A 24181-nucleotide genomic window follows, 5' to 3' on the forward strand; every position below is an offset into this window, starting at 1 on the left:
GAAACCCACACAGACACGGGGAGAACGTGCAGACTCCATCCGTGGTGGTGACCATGGGGGCGAAGCTTTCGGCCATGGGTCAGAATGTTCAAGGCCTGGGCAGTCTGTTGCGGCAGTGGCCAAGGCCCAGGACAGAGCTGCCCTATTACAGGGAGCCAAGTACAAAGGTTGCTCCTCCAGAGCATGGCCCAGTCACAACGGGTAATGGCTGAGAGAGTCAGCGGCATTGCCCAGGCGCTGACCGATGTGGCACAGACCCAGAAAGAGTTGGCTCACTCCCTATGCTCCATGACCGCGAGCATCGAGACCCTGTTTGGGGCATGGGACTCCAGGACTGGCAGGGCCAGGTGGTGGGAGAACCTCAGGGGTTAGCTCCACATGCACCTCCGTCCCATGGAGTAGCCCAGGGGCTATCAGGCACCCTGAGGGAGGAGGAGGTGATGAGGCCTGTGCCGGTGACTCTCGCAGGGGAAGTTGCAGAACACCGCAGCACCTCGACTCCTCCTCCTGTCCTTGGTGCATCTGGTGGGCAGTGGACAGAACAGGGTGGCACCATGCCACCTGGTACACCCAGGCAACAGCTGGGCCCATCCAGAACCAGTCACCCCAGTAAACGGCCGCCGAAGGGGACCCAGGTCACAGGGTAGGAATCGCAGCAGGCTACCTCCACACCTGATGTAGTGCCTGGGGATCCACCTAGACGTAGCATTGGGGCCCATAAGGACAGGAAGGTAGACACCAGCTAAGTTGGCATAGGTGGAACACAGGATAGTGTTAGGGACGAAGGCATAAAGCAGTATATATACATGTTTACAGACCATGGCCCAGCACGAGGGAACGAGAGTAGCAGAGAAGGGAGAGCAAGTGAGAGGGGAGCAGGGTAAGATGGGGGAAGAACGGGCAGAAAACCGTAGAGATCGGGGGAGGGAGAAGCGGGACAGTAACTACCAAGAGGGGGCAGTCACTGCACTAGCAGGAAAGCTAGCGCCGGAGGCATGCAGCAAGGCAGGGCCACGGCGCTCCCCCAACAGGGGGGGCTGCGCCAGGCGGGGGGGGGGGGGGGGAGACCACTCAACAGAGGCAGGAGAGCAAACGGTGATAGGAACGGGGGAATGCGAGACAAAAGAGGGGTAAATGGGAGAGGGGAGGATGGGGAGGATAAGGGGAGGGAAAAGGGGGGGATGGGGAGGATAAGGGGAGGGAAAAGGGGGGGATGGAGAGGATAAGGGGAGGGATCGGGGGGGGTGGGACACCGGGAAGGAGAGACAAACAAGGCAAGAAAGAGAATAGCAGTATGGCTACAAAGTGCCACAACCAAGGGCTCAGAACAAGGAATCACTGCAAGCATCCACCCAATACGGTCTCTGGGCGAAGGGAGACCCCAGCTGCAGGGGACTACCCCCGTGGCGGACGCACAGTGGGCGGCCATGTTGGGTGCCCCCTGGACAAAGGGAAACCCTCGAGCGCAGGGATCCGACCACATGGGGAGAACAGTGACATCGACCATCTTGGACGGCCTCCTAACAAGGGGGAAACCCGGAGGGCAGGGCCGCGTACAAAAGGTAAATATGGTTGATCCCATAGGAGCGGGGAGACAGAAGCCCCCGACCAGGATAGTCACCTGGAACGTAAGAGGACTCAACGGCCCAGTGAAAAGATCCAGAGTCCTCACCCACCTAAGAAACATGAAAGCAGACATAATCTTCCTCCAAGAGATACACCTGAGAGAGCAGGACCAAGGAAGAAAGGGTTGGATGGGACAGACCTACCATTCCTGCTACGGGACGAGAGCCAGGGGGGTGGCAATACTGATCAGCAAACGTACGATGTTTAGGGAGACCAAGACGGTTATGAACCCGGGGGGGGGTCAAAGGAACTCAGTCACTTCATGGAGCAGATGGGAGCGGTGGACCCCTGGAAGTTCATCCACCCAGGGGATAAGGAGTTCTCCTTCTTCTCCCCAGCACACAACGTATACACCAGAATTGACTTCTTTGTGGTGGGGAAAACGGTGCTTTCGGGGATAGACGAAGTGGAATATTCCGCAACTGTGATATCAGACCCCGCTCCACATTACATAGACATGAGGCTGGAGATGGACAGGGCCCAACGCCCCACATGGAGGTTGGACACTGCCCTACTCGCTGACAAGGCCTTCAACGAAAAGATATTGCGGGCCGTAGCAGAGTACATGGAGAACAACCAAAACGGGGAGGTCTCACCCTCCACGTTCTGGGAAGTGCTAAAGGCCGTATTGAGGGGAAATTATGACCTTCAAAGCGCGAAGAGACAGGGAGGAAAGGGTGGCTATGCAGCAGCTGTCGACTCCATACTGGAGGTAGACCATAAATACTACGAGGCCCCGACCGTAAAGCTCCTGGCGGAGAGGAAAGAGCAACAAAGGAACTTTGACCTGCTCTCCACCAGTAAAGCAGTGCACCAACTCCACCAGACACGTGGGACCCTATATGAACACTGAGACAAAGCCAGCCACCTGTTGGCACACCAGCTGAGGAAGCAGGAAGCCACCAGAGAAATTGCACAAATCAGGGATACTAGAGGCACATTAGAAACAGAATCAGAGAAGAACAACACAATCTTCAAGGCCTTCTATCAAGGGTTGTGCACCTCAGATCCCCCAATGGGGGAGTCTGGGATGAGACAGTTCCTTGATGGACTGGACATGCCAGTCATATGAGAGGGCAGAAAACAGGGCCTGGAAGCACCACTAGCACTGGGAGAGATCATGGAGAGTATGAGCTCCATGCAAGCAGGGAAGGCGCCGGGACCGGACGGACTTCTACAAACAATTTGCGACAGCGCTGGCCCCACACCTGCAGGAGATGTTCACGGACTAGCTGGCTAAGGGCATGCTGCCACCCACGCTAGCACAGGCCTCAATCTCGCTGATACCTAAGAAAGATAAATACTCAACGGAATGTGGGTCATATAGACCCATCTCACTGCTGAATGCAGACGCCAAAATACTGGCCACAATCCTAGCCAAAAGGCTAAAGGACTGCGTACCAGAGATGGTCGCAGAAGACCAGACGGGCTTTGTCAAAGGTAGACAGATAACCTCGAACATGAGAATACCAGGGGTGATCGTCTCCCTAGATGCAGAAAAGGCCTTCGACAGAGTCGAATGGAAATACCTCATAGAGGTACTAGAGCGGTTCGGGCTTGGAACAGGGTTCACCTCCTGAGTAAAACTCCTATACAATGCTCCCATGGCGAGTGTATGGACAAACAACACCAACTCCCGATACTTCCAGCTGCACAGGGGCACCAGACAAGGATGCCACTGTCCCGGCTGCTGTTCGCCCCAGCGATCGAACCACTAGCAATCGGGCTCAGAGCAGCAAAACGTTGGAGGGGGATCCAAAGGGGCGGCAGAGAGCACAGAGTCTCACTCTATGCAGATGACCTGCTCCTCTACATTTCGGACCCACAGAGCAGCTTGGACGGGATCATTGCGCTCCTGAAAGAGTTTGGAGCCTTCTCGGGCTACAAACTCAACATGAGCAAAAGCGAGATCTTCCCAGTACACCCGCAAGGGGGGGGGGGGGCAGCACTAACGGGACTGCCGTTTAAACAAGCCCGACACAAATTCTACTACCTGGGGATCCAAATAGCCCATGACTGGAAAGGGATCCACAAATAGAACCTCACCAGTCTGACAGAGGAAGTAAAAAAGGACCTGCAAAGATGGAACACACTCCCATTCTCCCTCGCGGGGAGAGTCCAGGCGATCAAAATAAACGTACTGCCCAGGTTCCTCTTCCTGTTTAGATCCGTTCCAATCTACATCCCCAAGGCCTTTTTCAAAGCGCTGGACAAACTAATCATGGCGTTTGTAGGGTGGGGGGGGGGGGGGCGGTGGGGGGGGGGGGGGGGGGAAGAATGCTGGGATCCCAAATAAGGTCCTGCAAAAAACAAAATCAGGGGGGGGTTAGCCCTCCCGAAACTACAATTCTACCACTGGGCGGCAACAGCCGAGCGAATAAGGGGATGGATCCAGGAGCCAGAAGCCGAGTGGGTGTGTGGAGAGGAGGCCTCCTGCGTGGGGACCTCCCTCCGGGTCCTCGCCACGGCGGCACTCCCATCCCCACACAAAATACACTCCAGCAGCCGATTGCCACCCTCCAATCCTGGAACCAACTACACCAGCAATTTGGCCTGACCAAAATGTCGGACAAAGCTTCCATCTGCAACAACGATAGATTCACACCAGCGCTGACTGACGCCAACTTTAAAAAGTAGGGACACTGACAGTGAGGGACCTATATACGGACAGCAGGATCGCAACACTATTGGCCATGCTAAATTGCCCCTTTTGTGCCCAGGGATGTACAGGTTAGGTTTCTGTCAGGCGGGAGAGTGGGCCTGGGTAGGGTATTCTTTCAGAGGGTCGGTGCAGACTTGATGGGCTGAATGGCCACCTTCTGCACTGTAGGAATTCTATGGTTCTATTTCGTGGTTCGAGGAAATCTATGCAACCACGGGAGAATGTGCAAACACCAGAGTCACCTTAGGTCTGAATTGAACACAGGTCCCTGATGGTGTGAGGTTGCAGTGCTAACTAATGTGCCACCGTGTTAAATATGTTTCTACCTTGTTTACTTCAGTTACCCTATTCATTTATAATTATCTCCTAATTAAATGTTGTGCTCTAATGTTTCAGTAAGATATTTGTAGAAGTTTGTAAAGTTTAATGTGAAACATTTATTAACAAAAATAATTTTATCAATACAAACTTTGAAACCATGTTAACTTATCGTTAACTTCAGCTGAACAATGACATAAAACTGCCTCAACTTTAACAAATTTCTTGCAATAAAATATATTTCCTCAGTTAAGCATAATGGTTCTATCTGTCTATAAAGGGGAGGGAGGGGGAAAAGAGGGCTGGGAGGACGGAAGAGGGGAAGGGGAGTGAGGAAATAAGGGAGAGAAGTGGGGAAGGGGATGGAAGGGAGAGAAGAGAGGGAGGGAGGGAAGAGGGGAAGGGAAAGGGGGCATAGCGAAGAGGGGAGGGAGGATGGGGAGAGTTTTGGCATATCAATTGTCAAAGTTACAAGCTCAAAGTATCTGAAGAGCAGTATCCTGGTAAATATGGTGTGGGTAATTGATTTCCTTCCTTGCCAGGCAGAGATGTAGCCTGACTACAGATTTTGAATGTGCACTGGATTCTGCAATACCTGTCAGAGAGATAGTTCACATTAGTTTACTGGAGGAATGTTTGCGTCAACTAACTTTGAGAACTTTATTAAAGCATTTGAAGTAATCACTGAGGCTTGTGAGGATAACCATTACATCAGCGAGACTCTTAAACAACACAGCTTAAAACACATTTCAAAACTCGAATGCGCTTTAGCTCTGAATCTGCAGGGAAGACGGTCATGCTAACGTTAGTGTCCTTGAAGGAGTCAACAGCCCCAGTATCAAGGCCATGATCATCCAAAACCAACTCCACTGGGCCACCCATATGCTTAGGATGTCAGAGTGCCGATTGACAAAGCAAAGCTTCTTTACCCAGCTCCAGGAAGGATCCCGGACAACAGGAGGACAAAGGAAGCTCTTCAAAGTCACCTTTAAGGCTTACCTCAAGAAATGGAACATAGACGTCAATGCCTGGGAGACCTTTGCTCAGAAGAGACTTACTTGGAGGAACCTCCTGATTGAAGGGTCACAATTCTTCGAGACACCCAACGGCAAAAGGAGGCCTGGAGAAGGAGCCTTAGAAAGGAATACCCGTGGCCTAGAGTTCAAGGACTTATGCAACATTTGGAAACTCCTGCCAAGTGAAGATGCAGCTCTAGGATCGGCTGATCAGCCACGCTGGGACCCACAGTAACACGTGACCAGTAACACGGAGTATCTTAGGTAGACAATCATACCCGTTAGCAAGTGATCACAGCATTCTATCCTTTATAGTTCCTTTAATGGAACTAACATCCTCATGACAAACCAAAGTTTCAAAAAAAATCTTTATTTCACTTTGTGACTTCAAACTCACTTCATACTGTAAAATATCCTTTATACACCCCTTACCCTCAAACAAAAAACCAACCCCATCCACCCCACGCCTTTCTCGTGGCAACCCCTCACTTCACTCCAGTAAACTAGACCGCCCAGCTAGCATGGTGGCCCCGCCCAAGGCTTCCAACCATCCTTCCTCCCACCACTTCCACTTCCCCCACCCCCCGACCATCCCAACGGCTTACCTCTAAAGAGTAAAAAAAGGCACACTCATCATTGCTCCCCCCTTTTGCCGTTGGGCAAGGGCCTGCCCTGGAATACCACACACCAAACACTTAAAAAAAGCACAGAAACCTCCTCCAAAGTTCAATGTCTTCACACTCCTCCAAGTCCATTGTCCCATATAAATTCCATTGCCTCCTCTGGCTGGTTGAAAAAGGAAATAAAGGAATCAACAGGAAGGACCCTTACACATGAATATCCGTGGACCGGGGGCAAAGTCGTGAATGAGCACTGGGGCAGCCAATCAGAGGTAGCCCTGGCGGCATGAATCTTGTGGAGACGTTTTTTTAAAATGCCTAACAATACAGCATGAAAACCCACCCTTACTGCCAACCGGCTAAATACTGCTTTTCCTGACCGCGATTGAACTCAACAAATACAGGGAGAATTCTGCTCTTTGTCCGAAACAGGAAGTTCTGCCTTTATGACTTCTGTCTTCCTGGTATTAATTTTGTGAACATTTCTGCTGTTCTAGTACTAGTTGTCAGACAAACAATGTGACAAATCAGGAAGTATGGAGGAGTCAACTGAGGTCGGTCTGAGTGTCATTGGAGAAAATATTGAACCTGATGTGTTTTCAGATAATGTCACCAATAATCAGCACGTAGATCTGAAATAAGAGTGAAATGAGAAATACACTCATTTGAAAGTATGGGGTTTTAAATATATTTTTTGAAAACAGGAATATTTTATTTCAGATCCGTTCGAATGAGTAAAGATTCGCTGTATGAAAGGCTGAAGAGCTAGTTATAGATCAATTTTTGCAGCCAATGGTAAAATATGAAATACATGAGATCTCACTGAGATACAACACAATAGTTTTATATATTGACATTCAATTATGGTAAAACTGTAATAAAGATTTCAATTTTAATTTTGCTCTTATAGTGCAGAACTCATACAAACATCTGTAAATCACAGCTGTTAAAATCACAAAGACTAACATTTTCTGTATTGCCTCATCTACAGGGGCAGCAGGGTAGCATGGTGGTTAGCATAAATGCTTCACAGCTCCAGGGTCCCAGGTTCGATTCCCGGCTGGGTCACTGTCTGTGTGGAGTCTGCACGCCCTCCCCCTGTGTGCGTGGGTTTCCTCCGGGTGCTCCGGTTTCCTTCCACAGTCCAAAGATGTGCGGGTTAGGTGGATTGGCCATGCTAAATTGCCCGTAGTGTCCTAATAAAAGTAAGGTTCAGGGGGGGTTGTTGGGTTACGGGTATAGGGTGAATTTGAGTAGGGTGATCATGGCTCGGCACAACATTGAGGGCCGAAGGGCCTGTTCTGTTCTATGTTCTACAGTAAACCAAGATATTCTTTTTCACATTTATTGTTTTATGTACAAGAGTCAGACAACTTCTTTGCCACTAGTTTATTTTATGATTAGTTCTTCCACATCGGAATATGAGCATATTCCGTATTCTCATCAGGAAAATGCAGCTTCCTTCCAGTAGTTCCTGTGGATGCAGATAACTTTATCTCACTACAACACAGCAGGATTGTTTGTTGATGAGACCAAATAAAAGATCACAAATTACGCTAACAAATAACAAAGTTGCATTTCTGTAGCATCTTTAACATGATGAAATGACCCAAGGCAATTAATGGGGGTTGAGATATGGAGATGTTCAGGAAGGAAACCCTGGGATTACTGCAAATTGTACATCTCCACTCTATTCCATTAATTTTACAGACAAAAAGATCATGGGCTGGAGGCAAAATTTCACTTTCTACTTACAGAAGGCGTGGTGGGAGGATGGAGTTAAAAATTGATCCTTTTATGAATGTAAATTGTTGAGAGAGCGAAATCATATGAGAAAGATGGAGAAACAATATGAGAAATATTTATTAGTATTTTAGTCTTCTTTCAACAAATATAAATGATAGCAATGTAACTAGTGTAATGATTACAACGTATTTCAAAGTGTGAAGATTAATTTGTGTGTATGCAGTACCTGTTAAGTACATTTGTCCTTGAACATGATAAGTTGATTTTTTTTTCAGCAGCTAACTGACAAGTTGATAGGTATCCTTCTTTTCATTTTTTTTGTACAAAAAGAGGCAACTTCTGATTTACTTCCACAATTTCTGTTGTGCCTCTTCATCACTAATAGAAGGTTGTGGAAGGGCTAAAATTATCACTTACTAGTTTCTACCAATTTTTCATCCATCAATTCCATCAGCCTATAATTGTTTAGGAGTCTGGTAAAGATGTGAAAGTGTTGGCTGAGTTAATGGCGGGGAGGTTGGAACGATGCGTTCCGGGGGTGGTTGCGGAGGACCAAACGGGTTTCGTGATGGGTAGGCAACTTTCCAGTAACAGGCGGTTATGTGATCATGACCTGGTTGAAAGGACGGGTACCGGAGGTGGTGGTCTCCATGGACGCGGAGAAGGCTTTTAACCGGGTGGAGTGGCTGTATCTGTTTGAGGTTCTGGGAAGGTTTAGGTTTGGGCCAAGTTTATGGAGTGGGTGCATCTGCTGTAAATGGCCCCGGTGATGAATATAGGGACAAATGAGATGAGTTTGCGGAGCTTCGGGTTGCACAGTGGAATGAGGTAGGGGTGCCCGCTGTCACCGCTGCTGTTCGCGCTGATGACAGAGCCCTTGGCAATGGCCCTTAGAGGGGTCAGCAGAGTGGCAGAGGATTGCAAGGGGGGAGTAGGGAATACCAGGTATTGCTGTATGCAAACGACCTGCTGCTGTTCGTGTTAGAACCGTTGGAGTGTATAGGGAGAACTATGGGCTTATTAGAGAGGTTCAGGGCCTTTTCAGGATTATAAGTTGAATGTGGGGAGAAAGCGAGTGTTTGCGGTGAATGAGGCGGGTCGGGGGACCCAATCTGGGGGTGTTACCATTTTGGGTAGCCAGGGGTAGGTTTAGGTAAGTGAAGACCAGCAGCAGGGCCTCCAGTGCCACCTGGGATGCAGTGGCAGCGGCCGTCAGTTCTGGCAGCATGACCAGGAGGACCGCTGAACATACAGGAAAAACCTGGTGAAGGAGCAGCCCTCCGAAAGCTTGTGGTTTTAGATAAAGCTGTTGGACTTTAACCTGGTGCTTTGTGACTTCATACTGTAAAGGAAGAAGACCAATGGCTTTCACCAAGCTGCAAGGGTAAGTTAAGACCGGCCCCCTCGCACCCCCAGACCTCCACCCCCCCAACCAAGTTAGCAGCTGATACCCCACACCCCCCCCCCCCCCAATCCGATCACTGTGCTGTGCCCCACCCCCCCCTCCCCCAATCCGATCACTGTGCTGTGCCCCAGCACACCCTGGCAACCAGCAGCACAACCCCTCCATGTCCAGGTGTGGTGCCCACACATGCCACCTACCACAGACCCCCCCCCCCCCCCCCCCCCCCCCGTTGCACCAAGCGCACGGCTCACAATTTCCTATCTCTGGCCCAACAAGAGAGGCTAGCTCGTAATACATGGGAAATGGCCCAGGCAGATGGCGGAGTTCCAGATATCAGAGTCCTCACCCCCCTATGAGGAAGGGCCCTGGAGATTGTGGGGTTGACCGAGGAGGGAGCGTCACCAACAGCGAGGTTGGCCTGCCACAGAGGTGTGGATCCAGCGCCCCTTCACCCAGGTGACCTACCTGAAGTGAGTTGTTTGTGTCAGGCAAAATGATCCCTCTCTCACTGACCACTTCTCTCGCAGTATCTCCACCTGATGGGGCTGGGCCATCTCGCGTCGCCCCCTTCCTGCAACTAAAGGAAACAACTTGGATGAGAGCCATTGAGGCATCACAGCTATCATCCCACTCCTACCACTGCAGAGACACACACCTTTGTGTGTGACATTAGTGGCCAGGTTTCTGGGGCACAGCCTGATGAGCACCACACAGTTGCTGATGTACGTCGGGTGAGGCCGGAACATCTAGGGAGGCAGCAGTTGGAGGTCTGCTGGATCCAGGACGTAGCTGAGTCCTGGTCAGATGCCAAGTCTCTGGGCAAGGATATCTGGAAGCTGTTGCAGACGCTGGGACATGGTCGTGGCTTTCAGGACGGGATGTTAGCGACACTCTGGCAAGTGCCAGGTGGATTGGAAGAGTCCCAAGGGCTACGGGCACAGGAGATGGCATTGGCTATGCATGGCACCAAGGTCAACATTGCTAGGGTGGTGACCGCAGTGGAATGCTTGAAGAACGACATCACTGTCCTGGGTGATGGTGCCCAAAGCATGACTCAGTAATGGCCATGGCTGAGGGCCTCGACATACCCGTGTTGCTGAGGGACATGTCCCAGACGCAGCAGCACATTGGGGAGCATCGTTGATGGTCAACATCACAGTGCAGACAATGTGGTGCTACAAAGATTGGCAAAGTCAGATGATTCAGAGGCCTCTCGAGTTTACTCCAGCTGCCCCGCCATCCCATGGAGACCCCCATGGCCCTACGAGCACCATCTAGGAGGGGCAATTATTGCGGGTCTGGCATATGGTTCAATACAGGGCCTAGCATCGAGCACTGCCAGTTGATCTGTGGGCCTACACCAGAAAGCTCCCGAAGCTGAGCGATGAAGATAGTGTCCTATTGTGGGGGGCATGGGTAGTCGACTCGGAGCAGGGTTGTATATCTTTGCTAAAGAACTCCATGATGGGCACTCAGGGGTGGTCAAAATGAAGATGCTGGCTTGCTGCTACGTTTGGTGGCCCGGGATGGACTCGGAGACCGAGAGTGGCCCAGCACTGCGGCCCTTGCCAAGAGCACCAGAAAGCTCCACCGAAGGCTCCGATGCACCCTTGGGAATGGCCGGGAAAGCCTTGGTCCGCGTCCACGTGGACTTTGCCAATCCGTTCCAGGGGCAGCATTCCTTGTCCTGGTGAATGCCCACTCCAAATACTCCACCGGGTACAGAAAGCGAATACACGAACGGCTGCGACACAATTTTAGTCTGCAAGGACTACCCAATGTCCTGGTGTGCACAAACAGGGCAATGCTCACCAGTCAAGATTTCAAATTGCTCATGGCTGCAAATGAAATCCGGCATATGAGAACTGCCCTGTAACACCCACCCTCCAACGGGTTGGCCGTGCGGGCAGTCCAGACTGCCAAGCAGGCTATGAAACAGATGACTACTGGACCTTGGGAGATGAGGCTGGCTTGTTTCCTAATCGGACGACCCCGCATTCCACCACTGGGGTTGCACCGGCAGAGTTACTAAAGTGTTGACAGCTCAGAATTCGCCTCAGCCTCGTTTTCCCCGATGTCGGTGTACAAATCCATCAACAGCAGCCTGCTCCTGGATGGACTCACATTGGCGACGCAGCTTCGCACCTTTGAACCTAGTGGCATGCTCTAGGTTTGGAATTTTGCTGCTGGAGCAGCATGCACCCCTGTCGTGGTCCTCCGGGCGATGGATCCGGTCTCCTTCTCGGTCCAGATGCAAAGGTGTGAAGCCAGCCGCCAACTGGACCACATCCTGCGCCGTATACAGGATCCACTGGAACAGGTTTGGGGTGCCCATGTACAGTCCTCCTCACCACCCAGGGGGCCCGCTGAGGCACAGCTCGCCGTTGCCATCACCTGTCGGGCATCGGGAGTCCCAAGTGCTCGACACACCCTCAGGACCATCCAACGATGATGGCGATGACAATAACTCGGACATGGACACCGGCCCACCCAGGACACTAAGGGCAATTTATCATGGCCAATCCACCTAACCTGCACATCTTTGTGACTGTGGGAGGAAACCGGAGCACCCGGAGGAAACCCACGCACACACTGGGAGGATGTGCAGACTCCGCACAGACAGTGACCCAAGCTGGAATTGACCCTGGGACCCTGGTGTCGTAGTCAATATTTTCCCCGCGTCTGTACTGTGATAGAGAAATTCAAACAGCATTCATTAGGTAAGCAAAACTGAACTTTATTAACGAATTAGAACTGCTAGCAGTAATGGCTGAGACTTGAAGTCGGAAGGCAGTCAAGTACAAACTGCTGAGTCCGTCCCAAGTTTGCGATATTACAGAAGAATAAGATGATTTTTATACATTATAGGATCAAGATAACATGAATACAGCTTGGTCAGGAATTTGATCGAAAGTAAAACATAAGTAATAATCATTGCAATGGCGTCACCTTGCTGACGTTTAGGGGACTGGGGTCTCATATCATTATCTTGTCTTTGTTTTAAGAAATGGACAAATTTGTTTACGTACAGGAAGAGACCGTTTTTTAGCTTGTTATGTATTGAGACTGCTCTAGTCTCATGATGAACACGCCTTATCCTAGAGTTTCAGAGTCACCCAGTTCTCAGGTCAAGTTGACCTTGGCCTGCTAGTATTTGTGCCTTAGGTTATGCGAAGTCAGTTTAAATTTAATTGTACCAAGAAACTTGACTGGTTTTCCCATCATGCCATTATTTGCTTCACACAATACCACACTCCCCCCTTTTGTCATATCATGACAACCAGCTAAATAGGTATATCCATGATTCGTTTGAAAATGCATTTGCACAAGCAGGCAAGCAATCCTATCCCTAGTAGCATTAGTAGAAGTAGAATAAAGGCCTTAAAAATCGAGTCAAATAATCCATGACCCAACCACCCTAGCCCACCCTAGGTGGGTTATAGTCGTGAAATTCACTGCCAATTTCTTGAATTTGAGCAGCCTGTTTCTTAATATGGTCGGCCAGGTTAGTGATATTTTCAGAGCCATCTGGAATGTAAGTACAGCACTCTTGGCCTATGATAGCGCACGTTCCTCCCTGTGAGGCTAACAGATAACCCAAAGCCAGTCGATTTTGTAATGCCACGGTCCGGACAGCCACTAGCTCAGCTGAGACCTCGGCCAGTGCCTGTCCAATGTCCCTGGCTTCTGTTGCCGTTGCGTTTGCCAGATGTTCCAATGCTGAGGCATGTAGATCAGTTTGTTGGATGCCTTGCCTCTTCCGTACAAGGGAAAGGCCATCATAAGGAACTGTTCCGTTTTAGAAATTGTTCTTTTTGCTCACGAGGGGGAGTGCTTAAGGGTGGGTAGGTGACGCATTTGGGGTACGACGTATCCCAAAAAGCAGGATCCTGTCCAATCAATGGGGAGCCACGGATATGCTTTAGTGCCGCATATGAAATGGGTTCCATTGTAGGCTGTAAAATCATCAGCTGATGTCAACCAGGGGATTATATTGGTAGGTTGCACCTACTTTGCCCCATTAACTTTCCATTCCCTGATTTATTAAAACATATGGAACCTTGAACATTATACGAGTGGACAGTGAGGGAGGGTGGAGTTAGGGCATGATTATAGGTAGGTTGATACAAAGCTGAAAATTTATTCATGTCATAGCCAACAGATCTCCATATTTTCATATTCCCCCATCTCCCCTGATGCCTGTTTGATTTTGTCGTAAAATCCATTCAACTGTCTCTGCGGTATGAAAGGGGAGAAGTTGGAGAGGTATTCCTTCCCTTGAATGGACGGGGATGTGGGTACAAACCCAACACTTGCTAATATTCAATTTTTCGGCGTAAAGATATGACATATGTAAATAGGTATTGGAAGGCAGGTCTCGTTTAGTTCGTTTTTTTTACTACCGAGTGGCCATTAAGGCTAAGTAGTCCAGAAAGTCCAAAAATTATACTGAAGATCTTCATCCTGTGTTCTCATCTGGATTGGAGACTATCTTCTTGCAGTCGGATAGATGTATCCAACTGGAACGTTCTTCAAGTTTGACCGAAGTTGGCGTCGTCAGTAGTACGAGGAAGGGTCCGCTCCAGCATTGTCCTTGTTTCTTTCTGTCCCAGTTTTTCACCAACACGTGGTCTCCGGGTTTGACCACTGGATATCGAGGGACGGCTGTCCCTGTCATTACTGGTAGATGTACCTGTTTTACCTGTGAGTGGAGAAACTTCAAAGAAAGTGTTAATTGCTTCAAATAGTTCTGCATTTGTTCCCCCATCACATGGAGGTCTACTCCCTCTAGGGGTTTTTCATGGGCATCCCAGGGAGTCCTCATTGGCCGACCATAGACTATCTCTGCAGCTGACAGTCCGGTCCGCGAATGGGTAGTCATCGCATGTGAAACAGTGCCAAGGGTAATACTTTTAGCCAATTTAACCCAGTTTCTTCAGTTAATTTAGATAATTTTTCTTTTAAAGTCCCGTTGGCTCTTTCCACGATTCCTTCTGCCTGCGGGTGATACGCGCAGTACAGTTGCTGTTTAATTGCGAGTGCTTTGCACAATTCAGTATTGATCCGAGCTACAAAATGTGGTCCATTGTCTGAGCTAACCATTTTGGGTACCCCAAAACGAGGAATGACTTCCGTTAACACCAACTTCACTACTGTATGTGCCGTACAATTAGTTGTGGGGAAGGCTTCAATCCATTTACTAAACACATTGATTATTACTAAACAATATTTATAACACTGTGCTTTTGGCAATTCAATAAAATCAAGCTGTATACAAGCAAAAGGACCATCTGGCAAGGGAGTGGTTCCTGGAGGGCATTTAATACCTTTACCCTTATTATGTTTCATGCAAATTACGCATCGATCCAGCCGCTGTATTCAAATCTGGGTGCCACCAAGTTTTTAGGAGTAGCTGTACCACTCCCTCCTTGCCTAGATGGGTACAAGAATGCAAATAATCAACAAGTACCGGCAATAAAGAATTCTGAATACAAACTTGACCAACTGGAGTCAGCCAGCGGTCTCGTGTCAAGGAGTGCGAACACCCCATTGACTTCCATAGTGTTCGCTCAGAATCAGAGGCGTCCCTCTGTAAATTTTGAACTTCAGCTATCTCTGGCATGCCTTTGTCCGCAATGGAGGTACCTGGTTTAAAGCCTGATTAGCCCCACTGGGAACAATTAAAGAGGTTGATGAGGCTGCACTTTTAGCCGCTGAATCAGCACGGGCATTTCCTAATTGAACAGGAGTGGCCACTTTCGTGTGCGCAACGCATTTAATAACTGCCAATTTACGGGGAAGCTGAATAGCATCGAGGAGATTTTTAACCCAAAGAGCATTTTGAATGGGAGTTCCCGCAGAGGTGAGAAAACCTCGCTGTTGCCAGAGGCGGCCGAAATCATGGGTCACGCCAAAGGCATACCTAGAATCAGTGTAAACATTAGTACTTTTGTCTGTGGCCAAAATACATGCTCGAGTAAGGGCGAATAGCTCGGCTTTTTGTGCAGAGACAGAGGTCTGGAAGGCTGCTGCTTGTTGCACGTCAGTGTCGGTTACCACAGCATATCCCGACTGTGGGATGCCAAATGGGGAAATGGAGGAACTGCCATCAACATAAAAAATTAGATCTGGATTATCAATAGGCCTGTCTGTTAAATCCAGGCGAGGTGCGGAAAGGAAGTGATTCCGAAGCAAACAATCGTGTGGTGGTTAAGGTTATCGGGGGGCTATTCGAGGAACACAGCAGGATTTAAGGTTGAACAATAATGAAACGAGAGGTAGGGGTTTTGCAATAGTGAAACCTCATAGCGGCTCAATCGCGCTTGAGTCAGATGCTGGGTTTGCTGAGACGTTAGGAGAGCCACGATAGAGTGTGAAGTATGCACTTGTACTGGTTGGTGAAGAGTCAGATTAGAGGCTGCCTGGGCTAACAAATGGACAGCAGTAAGAATTTGGGTGCAGGGAGGTAGATTGCAAGCTACAGGATCTAATTTGGTAGAATAGTAGGCGACCGGGCGACGCCGGTCACCGTGCTCTTGTGTCAGAACACCAGTGGCACATTGATCAAGAACATTAATGTACAACTGAAAGGGTCTGTCATACATAGGTCGTCCTAGTGCTGGGGCGGTAGCCAGGGCATGTTTCAGAATAATGAAAGATTGCTTTGCTGAATCGGGTAGTTCAAACTTAAGAGGAGCATTTTGAAAGGAGTACGGAGTTAATTCTTTAGTATGGACAGTAACATTCGGAATCCATTGTCTGCAAAAGTTGACTAATCCTAAAAAGGCTCGCACCTGCTTGGGCGATGTAGGAAATGGGGTCTGCAATATAGGAGTAATGCGTTCCTGAGTAAGGGAGCGATCAGTATCACTTATTAGGACACCCAAAAATTTGACTTGTCGTTGGCCTTTATGAACTTTAGCGGGTGGGATCACATATCCCCATGAATGGAGACGGATGAGCAGGAAAACAGTGTCACGCTGGTTAGCGATGAAGTCAGGGCTGGCAAGGAGTTAGTCATCAACATATTGAATGATGGTGGAGCCACCAGGAGGTGCTAATGTCGCTAACTGGGAGTGCAATGCCTGTGAGAAAAGGGTTGGACTTCCATTAAGGAAATGATCAGCTTGTCCTCGTAGTGCAGCTGCCAGAAATCCCAAGGACTTGGCACTGTAGCCTTCATTGACAGAAAGGGTCACGCGGGGTGACACAAGTCTCGACTGACACCATAGGCTGTGGGGTAAATCGACAAGAAAGGTAGACCCTTTTTTTGTCTTGGTAAATGCTCTCCAAATCGGGCAAGCATCCTGTATGATCGTAGCAAAGAGTGACATGTGGATTGGGAATATCTAAGGGAGGTAAAAAGTGTGAGGGATCAAAATCAATCGGCCACCACTGTGGAGTAGTGAATACAGGAAAATTTCGAAGCTGGGCCTGCGGGATAGGTGATATGGTAATGCCGTTATCAAGGCTTGGGCAACTATATTCTCTCATCTGGACTCTATCGGGTGTTTTAATAGCTGTGCCCGTGTCATTTAATCTTTTGTAAGACTTCCTGCAGATTTTAGATTTTTATTTTTTTAAACAGTGGTACTCAGGGTTAACGTTAGCTGCCAGCATAGAACAGAGAGCAATCAGGCGCTGGCTCAGAAGTTATTAAATTCTGCAGCTGGTGACCTCGTATTTGAGACAGTTCTATAAACATTCCATTATCAATGCACTTGTATTACCGCTCCGAATTTGCAGTGTCTCTCTGCCTAATAAGGTTAGGTGTCACTAGTTGAGGTGCATCCTCAACTAGCTCATCTGGGGCTGATTTAGCTCACCAGGCTAAATCGCTGGCTTTTAAAGCAGACCAAGCAGGCCAGCAGCACGGTTCGATTCCCGTATCAGCCTCCCCGGACAGGCGCCGGAATGTGGCGACTAGGGGCTTTTCACAGTAACTTCATTGAAGCCTACTCGTGACAATAAGCGATTTTCATTTCATTCATTTCATCCTTCCTGGGAGAGGGCTATGAGTAGTCAATTTTCAATGTTTGCTATTTAACCAGTTTTTTTTTAAAGAGAAATTACTGGATGTTTATTATTATTTTTTCTATTTCAAATGAACTGAACCACCACCGAGCCTATCTGGAGGGCCTGAAACGATCTGAAGTTATTTTAGACAAGAATCCATTGTTAAATTCATAACCGTAATCTTGTATTGACTTTGCTTCCCTTTTTTCATTTTGGGAGATTTGTCATCCTCAGATATTCCTGAACAAAAACTAAAGGAGTGCTTTAGCCCCTTTCTGATCAAGGTGGATAGCCTAACTTGATTCTTTTCCCATATGCGCATTCCGTTTTCAAGACCTGTCAATTCTATACCCAATTTTAATTCTTTATCTTGGCAGCTGGCTAACAAGGAGGCATCCTTCAATTTTGGACAATATTCCCTCCATAGAGCAACTAACTTTTTAGCAGTTGACCCCCTATTATTTCCCCAAATCACTTGTTGAGCTTCTATTACTGTTGATAGGTCTTTAGTTCCCCCCAGTATTGTTCACACAGCGTTTGCAGTACGCTGCCATTTTCAAAAGTTGTATCTAAAGTTTTACCCATTGCACCCCTTGTCTGATGCCAGATGGTCCTTCCGATTACAATTTTAACAATTGATTAAGGAAATGTGATGTTTTATGTCAGGGTCCGCACGCTTTTTGCCCTGTTTGTGTTATTAAGCAGAGTTATCCGCATCTGCAAGAGATTATAATTTAAATCACGGAGTAATCGCGCTCCATACAAACCAATTAACAGCTCGAAGGTGACACCGTAAAGATTCTATGTCACCCGCCTTACAAAGTTAACGGGAACCTTTTATCGCGAAGGTTTCAGGTAATAACAAGGACCATGTTGGCATCGATATCTCTTTACCTCTTTCAAATAATCACAGCATGAAACATAATTTTTAAAGTCAAAGTCTGAAAAATGAAATATGAATTCTCTCCCTTATCTATCTCTCTCCCTCTCTACGTAACTCTGTCTGTCTTTGGAACTCTTGTTGCTCTTTCTCTTTATCTGCCTACCTCTCCATCTCTGCCTCTCCCTGACTCGCTCTCTTTCGCTCTCTCAACTTCGCTGTCTCTAACAGTTCCTGTCTCTATCCTTGGCTCTCTCTCTCCTTCAATCTCTTCCTCTGTCTCTCTTTCTATCTCTTGGATTCAGCCCGTGTCCTTGGGGACAAATTTTGAACAAAAACATTTCATTCTCCTTCGAAAACTTTATCTGTGTTATTCCATTTAAGTCAATTTGCACTGATTAATTTTAGAGGCATTAGCTATTCTTAGAGACATATTTCTTCTTTGTCAATTCAAAAAAGACCAACTGTCTGCTGAAATGGTTAATGTTTCCTACAGAATCTAAGGGGCGGAGAACGTGGCGTGATGCCATTTACGTCTTTTCACGCAATCTAAAAACTTATTCATATTTCAATTACTCTTATTTGTAAAGTTACTTTCTTTTAAACTGATATAGTGTGAACTGAACAATTTTGAAAAGCTTGGGAACATCTGCAAGAGGAATTATGAATGTTTTGCCATTAGTTTAAAAACAATTCGAGTACGCATTTTGTTGTCCTTTAGAAGAACCACTTGTTATCATAATAAGGCCAGTACAACATTCCAAGCAGTAGTCAGTTTACATCATCTGATCTACTAAATTTCGTTCAAAAGCAATGTTAAACTTTAGTCATTATTGCCAGCATGCTTCTAAATTGGTAACTCATTAACTTTACTTCCATAATTCTCTTATTGTTGATCATTTAATCAACACCTTTTAGTCAATTATCATGTCTTCCGTAGAGAAGGGTTGTTCGATATTTACGGCTTGCGTCTGTGACCGAGTGCGTGTCGCTAAGGGGGACACGTTAGCAGGAGTTTCATTGGTAATGGGATCAGAAGGGGGAGTCACGACTTGGGACAGTAGAATTGAAGGATCGGGGAGGATGAGGGTGGGGTCCAGGGTTCAAATCCTCCTCGTCTTCCATATCGCCTGAATATGGGAACATCGGCATGCCAGAGCAACTGGGAGGATCCTCCTTTCCTATAATCTTACGAGCTAGCCCTAATTTCCTACTGGCAGGAGGTTTGTTATTGCCAGATTGCTTTTTATCATTTTGGCTGTTTTCTATCCCAAAGCTCACATTACAATTTTAAAGTCTCCCAATCTTTCGCTTTACCGTTCACACACACATTAATCCCTGTTTGCGGGTGTTATCTCTCAAACTCATTAATAGTGATTGTTCGTTGCGTTAAGTGGACTATTTTTTTCTAAACACATGAAAATAGAGGGGAATTGCCCCTAGCTTTGTCTAAAGTTTGTCGCATAATGTCAGTAAAAATGTGCCCCTGGCAAAAAAAATGCTCAAAAACAATTTCTGGTACCAAATCAAATTGGAGGGTCCTTGACCCCAAAAAAATTACTGACAGGGACCCTGACCCAAAAAACTTAATCAAAGGTTCCTGACCCAAAACTTAATCAAAGGGTCCCTGACCCAAATTTATTGACAGCCTGTATAAACCTGATCCGGATAGAAAATGAGATCAGCAAGGTCCCTGACCTGCGGCTAATCACACAAAAAAAATGTACTCACAGTCAAATTTAGATTTGAGAACCGTCACCTGTTTAGTTACTTCCATCAGGGATGAGGGGTCGCAGCACAGATCCGAGAGAGAGAGAGAGACCAAGGTCAATCATACCTTGTGCCGGCGTCTGTCTCTGTACTCCCGTCGTGGCCTTGATCACTTTTTCTCAGTCCCTCACAGAAGATCACTTCAGGATATTGAATTTTTTCTCGCAGCACCAAATGTCGTAGTCAATATTTTCCCCGTGTCTGTCTGTGATAGAGAAATTCAAACAGCATTCATTAGGTAAGCAAAACTGAACTTTATTAACGAATTAGAACTGCTAGCAGTAATGGCTGAGACTTGAAGTCGGAAGGCAGTCAAGTACAAACTGCTGAGTCCGTCCCAAGTTTGCGATATTACAGAAGAATAAGACGATGTTTATACATTATAGGATCAAGATAACATGAATACAGCTTGGTCAGGAATTTGATCGAAAGTAAAACATAAGTCATAATCATTACAATGGCGTCACCTTGCTGACCTTTAGGGGACTGGGGTCTCATATCATTATCTTGTCTTTGTTTTAAGAAATGGGCAAATTTGTTTACGTACAGGAAGAGACAGTTTTTTTTAGCTTGGTATGTATTGAGACTGCTCTAGTCTCATGACGAACACGTCTTATCCTAGAGTTTTAGAGTCACCCAGTTCTCGGGTCAAGTTGACCTTGGCCTGCTAGTATTTGTGCCTTAGGTTATGCGAAGTCAGTTTAAATTTAATTGTACCAAGAAACTTGACTGGTTTTCCCAACATGCCATTATTTGCTTCACACAATACAACACTGGAGCTGTGTAGCGATTGTGCTATCCACAATGCTGCCATTGGATTGGCCATGCTAAATTGATGGGGTTACGGGAATAGGTTGGGGGATTGGACCTAGGTAGGGTTCTCTTTCAGAGGGTCAGTACAGTTGATAGGCCGAATTTCCGATTTCCGATTGCCGAATAGACTAACTGGTATATAGTTTCCTGCTTTCTAACTCTCTTCTTTCTTGAATAGACGTGTGGCATTTGTGGTTTTTCAATCCACTGGAATATTTCCAGAATCTGGGGAATTTTGAATGATTAGGATCAATGTATCCATTGTCTCTCCACCCATTTTGTTTAAGACCCTAGGATGCAGGCCACCAGGATTTGTAAGTCTTTATCCCATTAATTTCCTAACACTTTTTCTCTCATGATCATGATTGTTTTAAATTCATCCCCTGATTTAGCTGTCAGCATTTCTAATATTCTTGTGATGCATTCTGTATCTTCGATGGTGAAAGCAGATATAAAATAATTGTTCAACCTCTCCGCCATTTCCTTCTTTTCCATTCTTAATTTATAGTCTACTCTCTAAGGAATCAATGCTCATTTTAGCTACTCTTTTCTCTTTTATATACTTATCAAAGCTTTCACTGTCTGCTTTTATCCTTCTTGCTAGTTTTCTCTCATACTTCAATTTCTCCCTGTTAATTATTCATTGTTTGTAAAATGTTCCCAATCTTCTGTGCTATTGCTAATCTTGGCTTTGGCAGCATTGTACATCTTTTCTTTCAATTTAATGCTATCATTAATTTCCTTAGTTAGCCATGGATGGTGTATTTTTCTTATGGAACCTATCTTCCTCAATGGAATGTATCTTTGTTGAGAAATATCTTAAATATCTGCCACTGCTTCTCTCATGTCTCACCTTTTACCTTATTTTCTTATTTTACTGCTGTCAACTCTGGCTTCTTACCCATATAATCACCTTTATTTAAGGTTAAGTCACTAGCTTCAGACCCAAATTTCTCATCCTCAAACTGTGAAATTCAAACATGTTATGATCACTCTTACTGAGAGGATCCTCTACTATCAGAATATTAATTAATCTTGTCTCATTACATATAAAAAATTCTAAAATATCATGCTCCTGGTTGGCTCCAAAATGCATTGTTCAAAGAATCTGTCCCAAATGCAATACAAAGTCATCCTCCAGGCTACATTTGCCAATTTGATTCATCCAAACTATATGAGAATTAAGATCATCCATAATTTTGACACACTTTTTTTAAAAGGCCCCCATTATTTCTTGAGTTATACTCTGTCATACAACATTAAAGGGCCGATAGACCACTTTTTAAAAAAAAAAAATTTTTTATATTCTCCTTTTTCACATTTTCACCCAACAATAAACAATAACGAGTGCAATATGAATCCCCATTTCAATAACACCGATCCCATCCTCCCACCAAACCCCAGACATTGGCCCGCATGTTAACATAAACAAATAACAAAAAGTAATCAGGAATCACCCATAGTCACCATTAACACATACACTCCCCTTCCCCCCAACCCCCCTAATGGTCGATGTGATCCAATTCTCGAAAGTGCACAATGAATAACGCCCGTGAATTGTAAAATCCCTCCATCCTTCCCCTCAGTTCAAATTTGACCTTTTCAAGCGTTAAGAATTCCAGCAGGTCCCCCCGACACGCCAGGGTACAGGGTGGAGAGGTTGATCTCCACTCTAACAGGATCTGCCTTCTGGCGATTAAAGAGGCAAAGGCTACAACATCTGCCTCTGTCCCGTTTCCAACCCCGGCTCGTCCGATGCCCCGAATATGGCCTCCCGGGGACCCGGGTCCAGTTTCACGTGCACCACTTTAGAAATTACCCTAAAAACCTCCTTCCAGTAATCCTCCAGCTTTGGACAGGACCAAAACATTGAACGTGATTTGCGGGGTCTCCCCCTCAACGTTCACATACATCTTCTACCCCCTCAAAGAGCCGGCTCATCCTCGCCCTTGTCAGGTGCGCTCAATATACAACCTTCAGCTGTATCAGCTCCGACCTCGCACATGAGGTGGAGGCGTTCACCCTCCCGAGCACCTCACACCAGAACCCCTCCTCCATACCCTCTCCCAATTCTTCCTCCCACTTTCCCTTGATCCCTTCTAGTGGTGCTTTATCCTCTTCCAAAATAGCCCCATAAACCACTGTTACTACTCTCTTCTCCAGTCCCCCTGCCGTCAGCGCCTCTTCCAGCAATGTGGAAGCCAGCTCTACTGGGAAGCTCTGTATCTCCTTTCTTGCAAAGTCTCGAACCTGCATGTATCTAAATATTTCCCCCTGCTCCAGCCCATACTTCGCTCCCAGCTCCTTCATACCGCAAAACAACCCCCAAGAAATAAATCTTTTAGTGTCCTAATTCTTTTCTCCTCCCATCTCCGAAAATTTCCATCCCACTTCCTTGACTCAAATCTATGGTTCCCCCGAATCAGCATTTCTCTTGACCCTGCCCCCAACCCGAAGTGCTGTTGAAACTGCCTCCAAGCTCTCAACGGACTCCCTGATATCTCCCCGGGGCTGTTGGGAGAGGCGCTGTTGCTAGCACCTTCATTCCCGACCCCCTACCCAAATTCTCGTCCATTCTGACCATTAGGGGTCAACCTCTCTGACCCAGATCCATACCGTCGCCACATTCACCGGCCAGTAATAATACATCCGGTTTGGAAGACCCAAACCCCTGCCTGTCTTCCTCTCTGTAGTAGCACCTTTTTAATTCTGGCCTCCTTCCCTCTCCATATAAACGAGGTAATCATCCCTTCAATCTCTCTAAAAAATGCCTTTGCCAGAAAAATCAGCAGGCATTGAAAAATAAACAGGAATTGCGGCAGCACATTCATTTTAACTGCCTGTACCCGACCCGCCAGCAACAGAGGGAGACCATCCCACCTTGCCAGATCAGCTTTCACCCTTCCCACCAAACTAGAAATGTTGTACCTATGGAGCTCCCCCCCCCCCATCTCAAGCAACCTACACCCCCAGGTATCTAAAGTGAGTCCCTTACAGAATGGCAGCCCCTCCCCCCTCCCCCAACCCCGGGCCAATAGACCACTTAAGCAATGATTTATTTCCTTTGTTATTTATTTTCCCCATCCAAACTAATTATACATCTTGATCCTCCAAATGCAGATCAATTAACCGCATTGTACAAATCTTATTCTTTACTAACTGGCACCCAACCTCCTTTTCCTGCTTTTCCCATCCTTCTGTGGTCAAATATTCAGCATTTAGAATGCAAGTATTCATTTCCCAGCCATTGTCACTTTGCATAATGCGGTGATAATGGGACTGTTAAATAATCATAGAAATCTACCTCTA

At 46.9% G+C, this 24181-nt stretch overlaps 1 protein-coding gene across 1 annotated transcript in view; it reads right to left on the minus strand.

Moving 5' to 3' along the window:
• Window positions 1-6841: 6841 nt before the first annotated feature.
• The window catches only part of LOC119976504 (hepatocyte cell adhesion molecule-like), a 30749-nt gene continuing 13409 nt past the window's right edge, over window positions 6842-24181 (minus strand). The window contains exon 5 of the mRNA XM_038817047.1: window positions 6842-6874. Within this exon, the coding sequence (XP_038672975.1) occupies window positions 6842-6874 (33 nt within the window). The remainder of the gene's footprint in view (window positions 6875-24181) is intronic.

The sequence above is a fragment of the Scyliorhinus canicula genome, chromosome 13 (genome assembly GCF_902713615.1).
Source record: "Scyliorhinus canicula chromosome 13, sScyCan1.1, whole genome shotgun sequence".
Taxonomy (NCBI): Eukaryota; Metazoa; Chordata; class Chondrichthyes; order Carcharhiniformes; family Scyliorhinidae; genus Scyliorhinus; species Scyliorhinus canicula.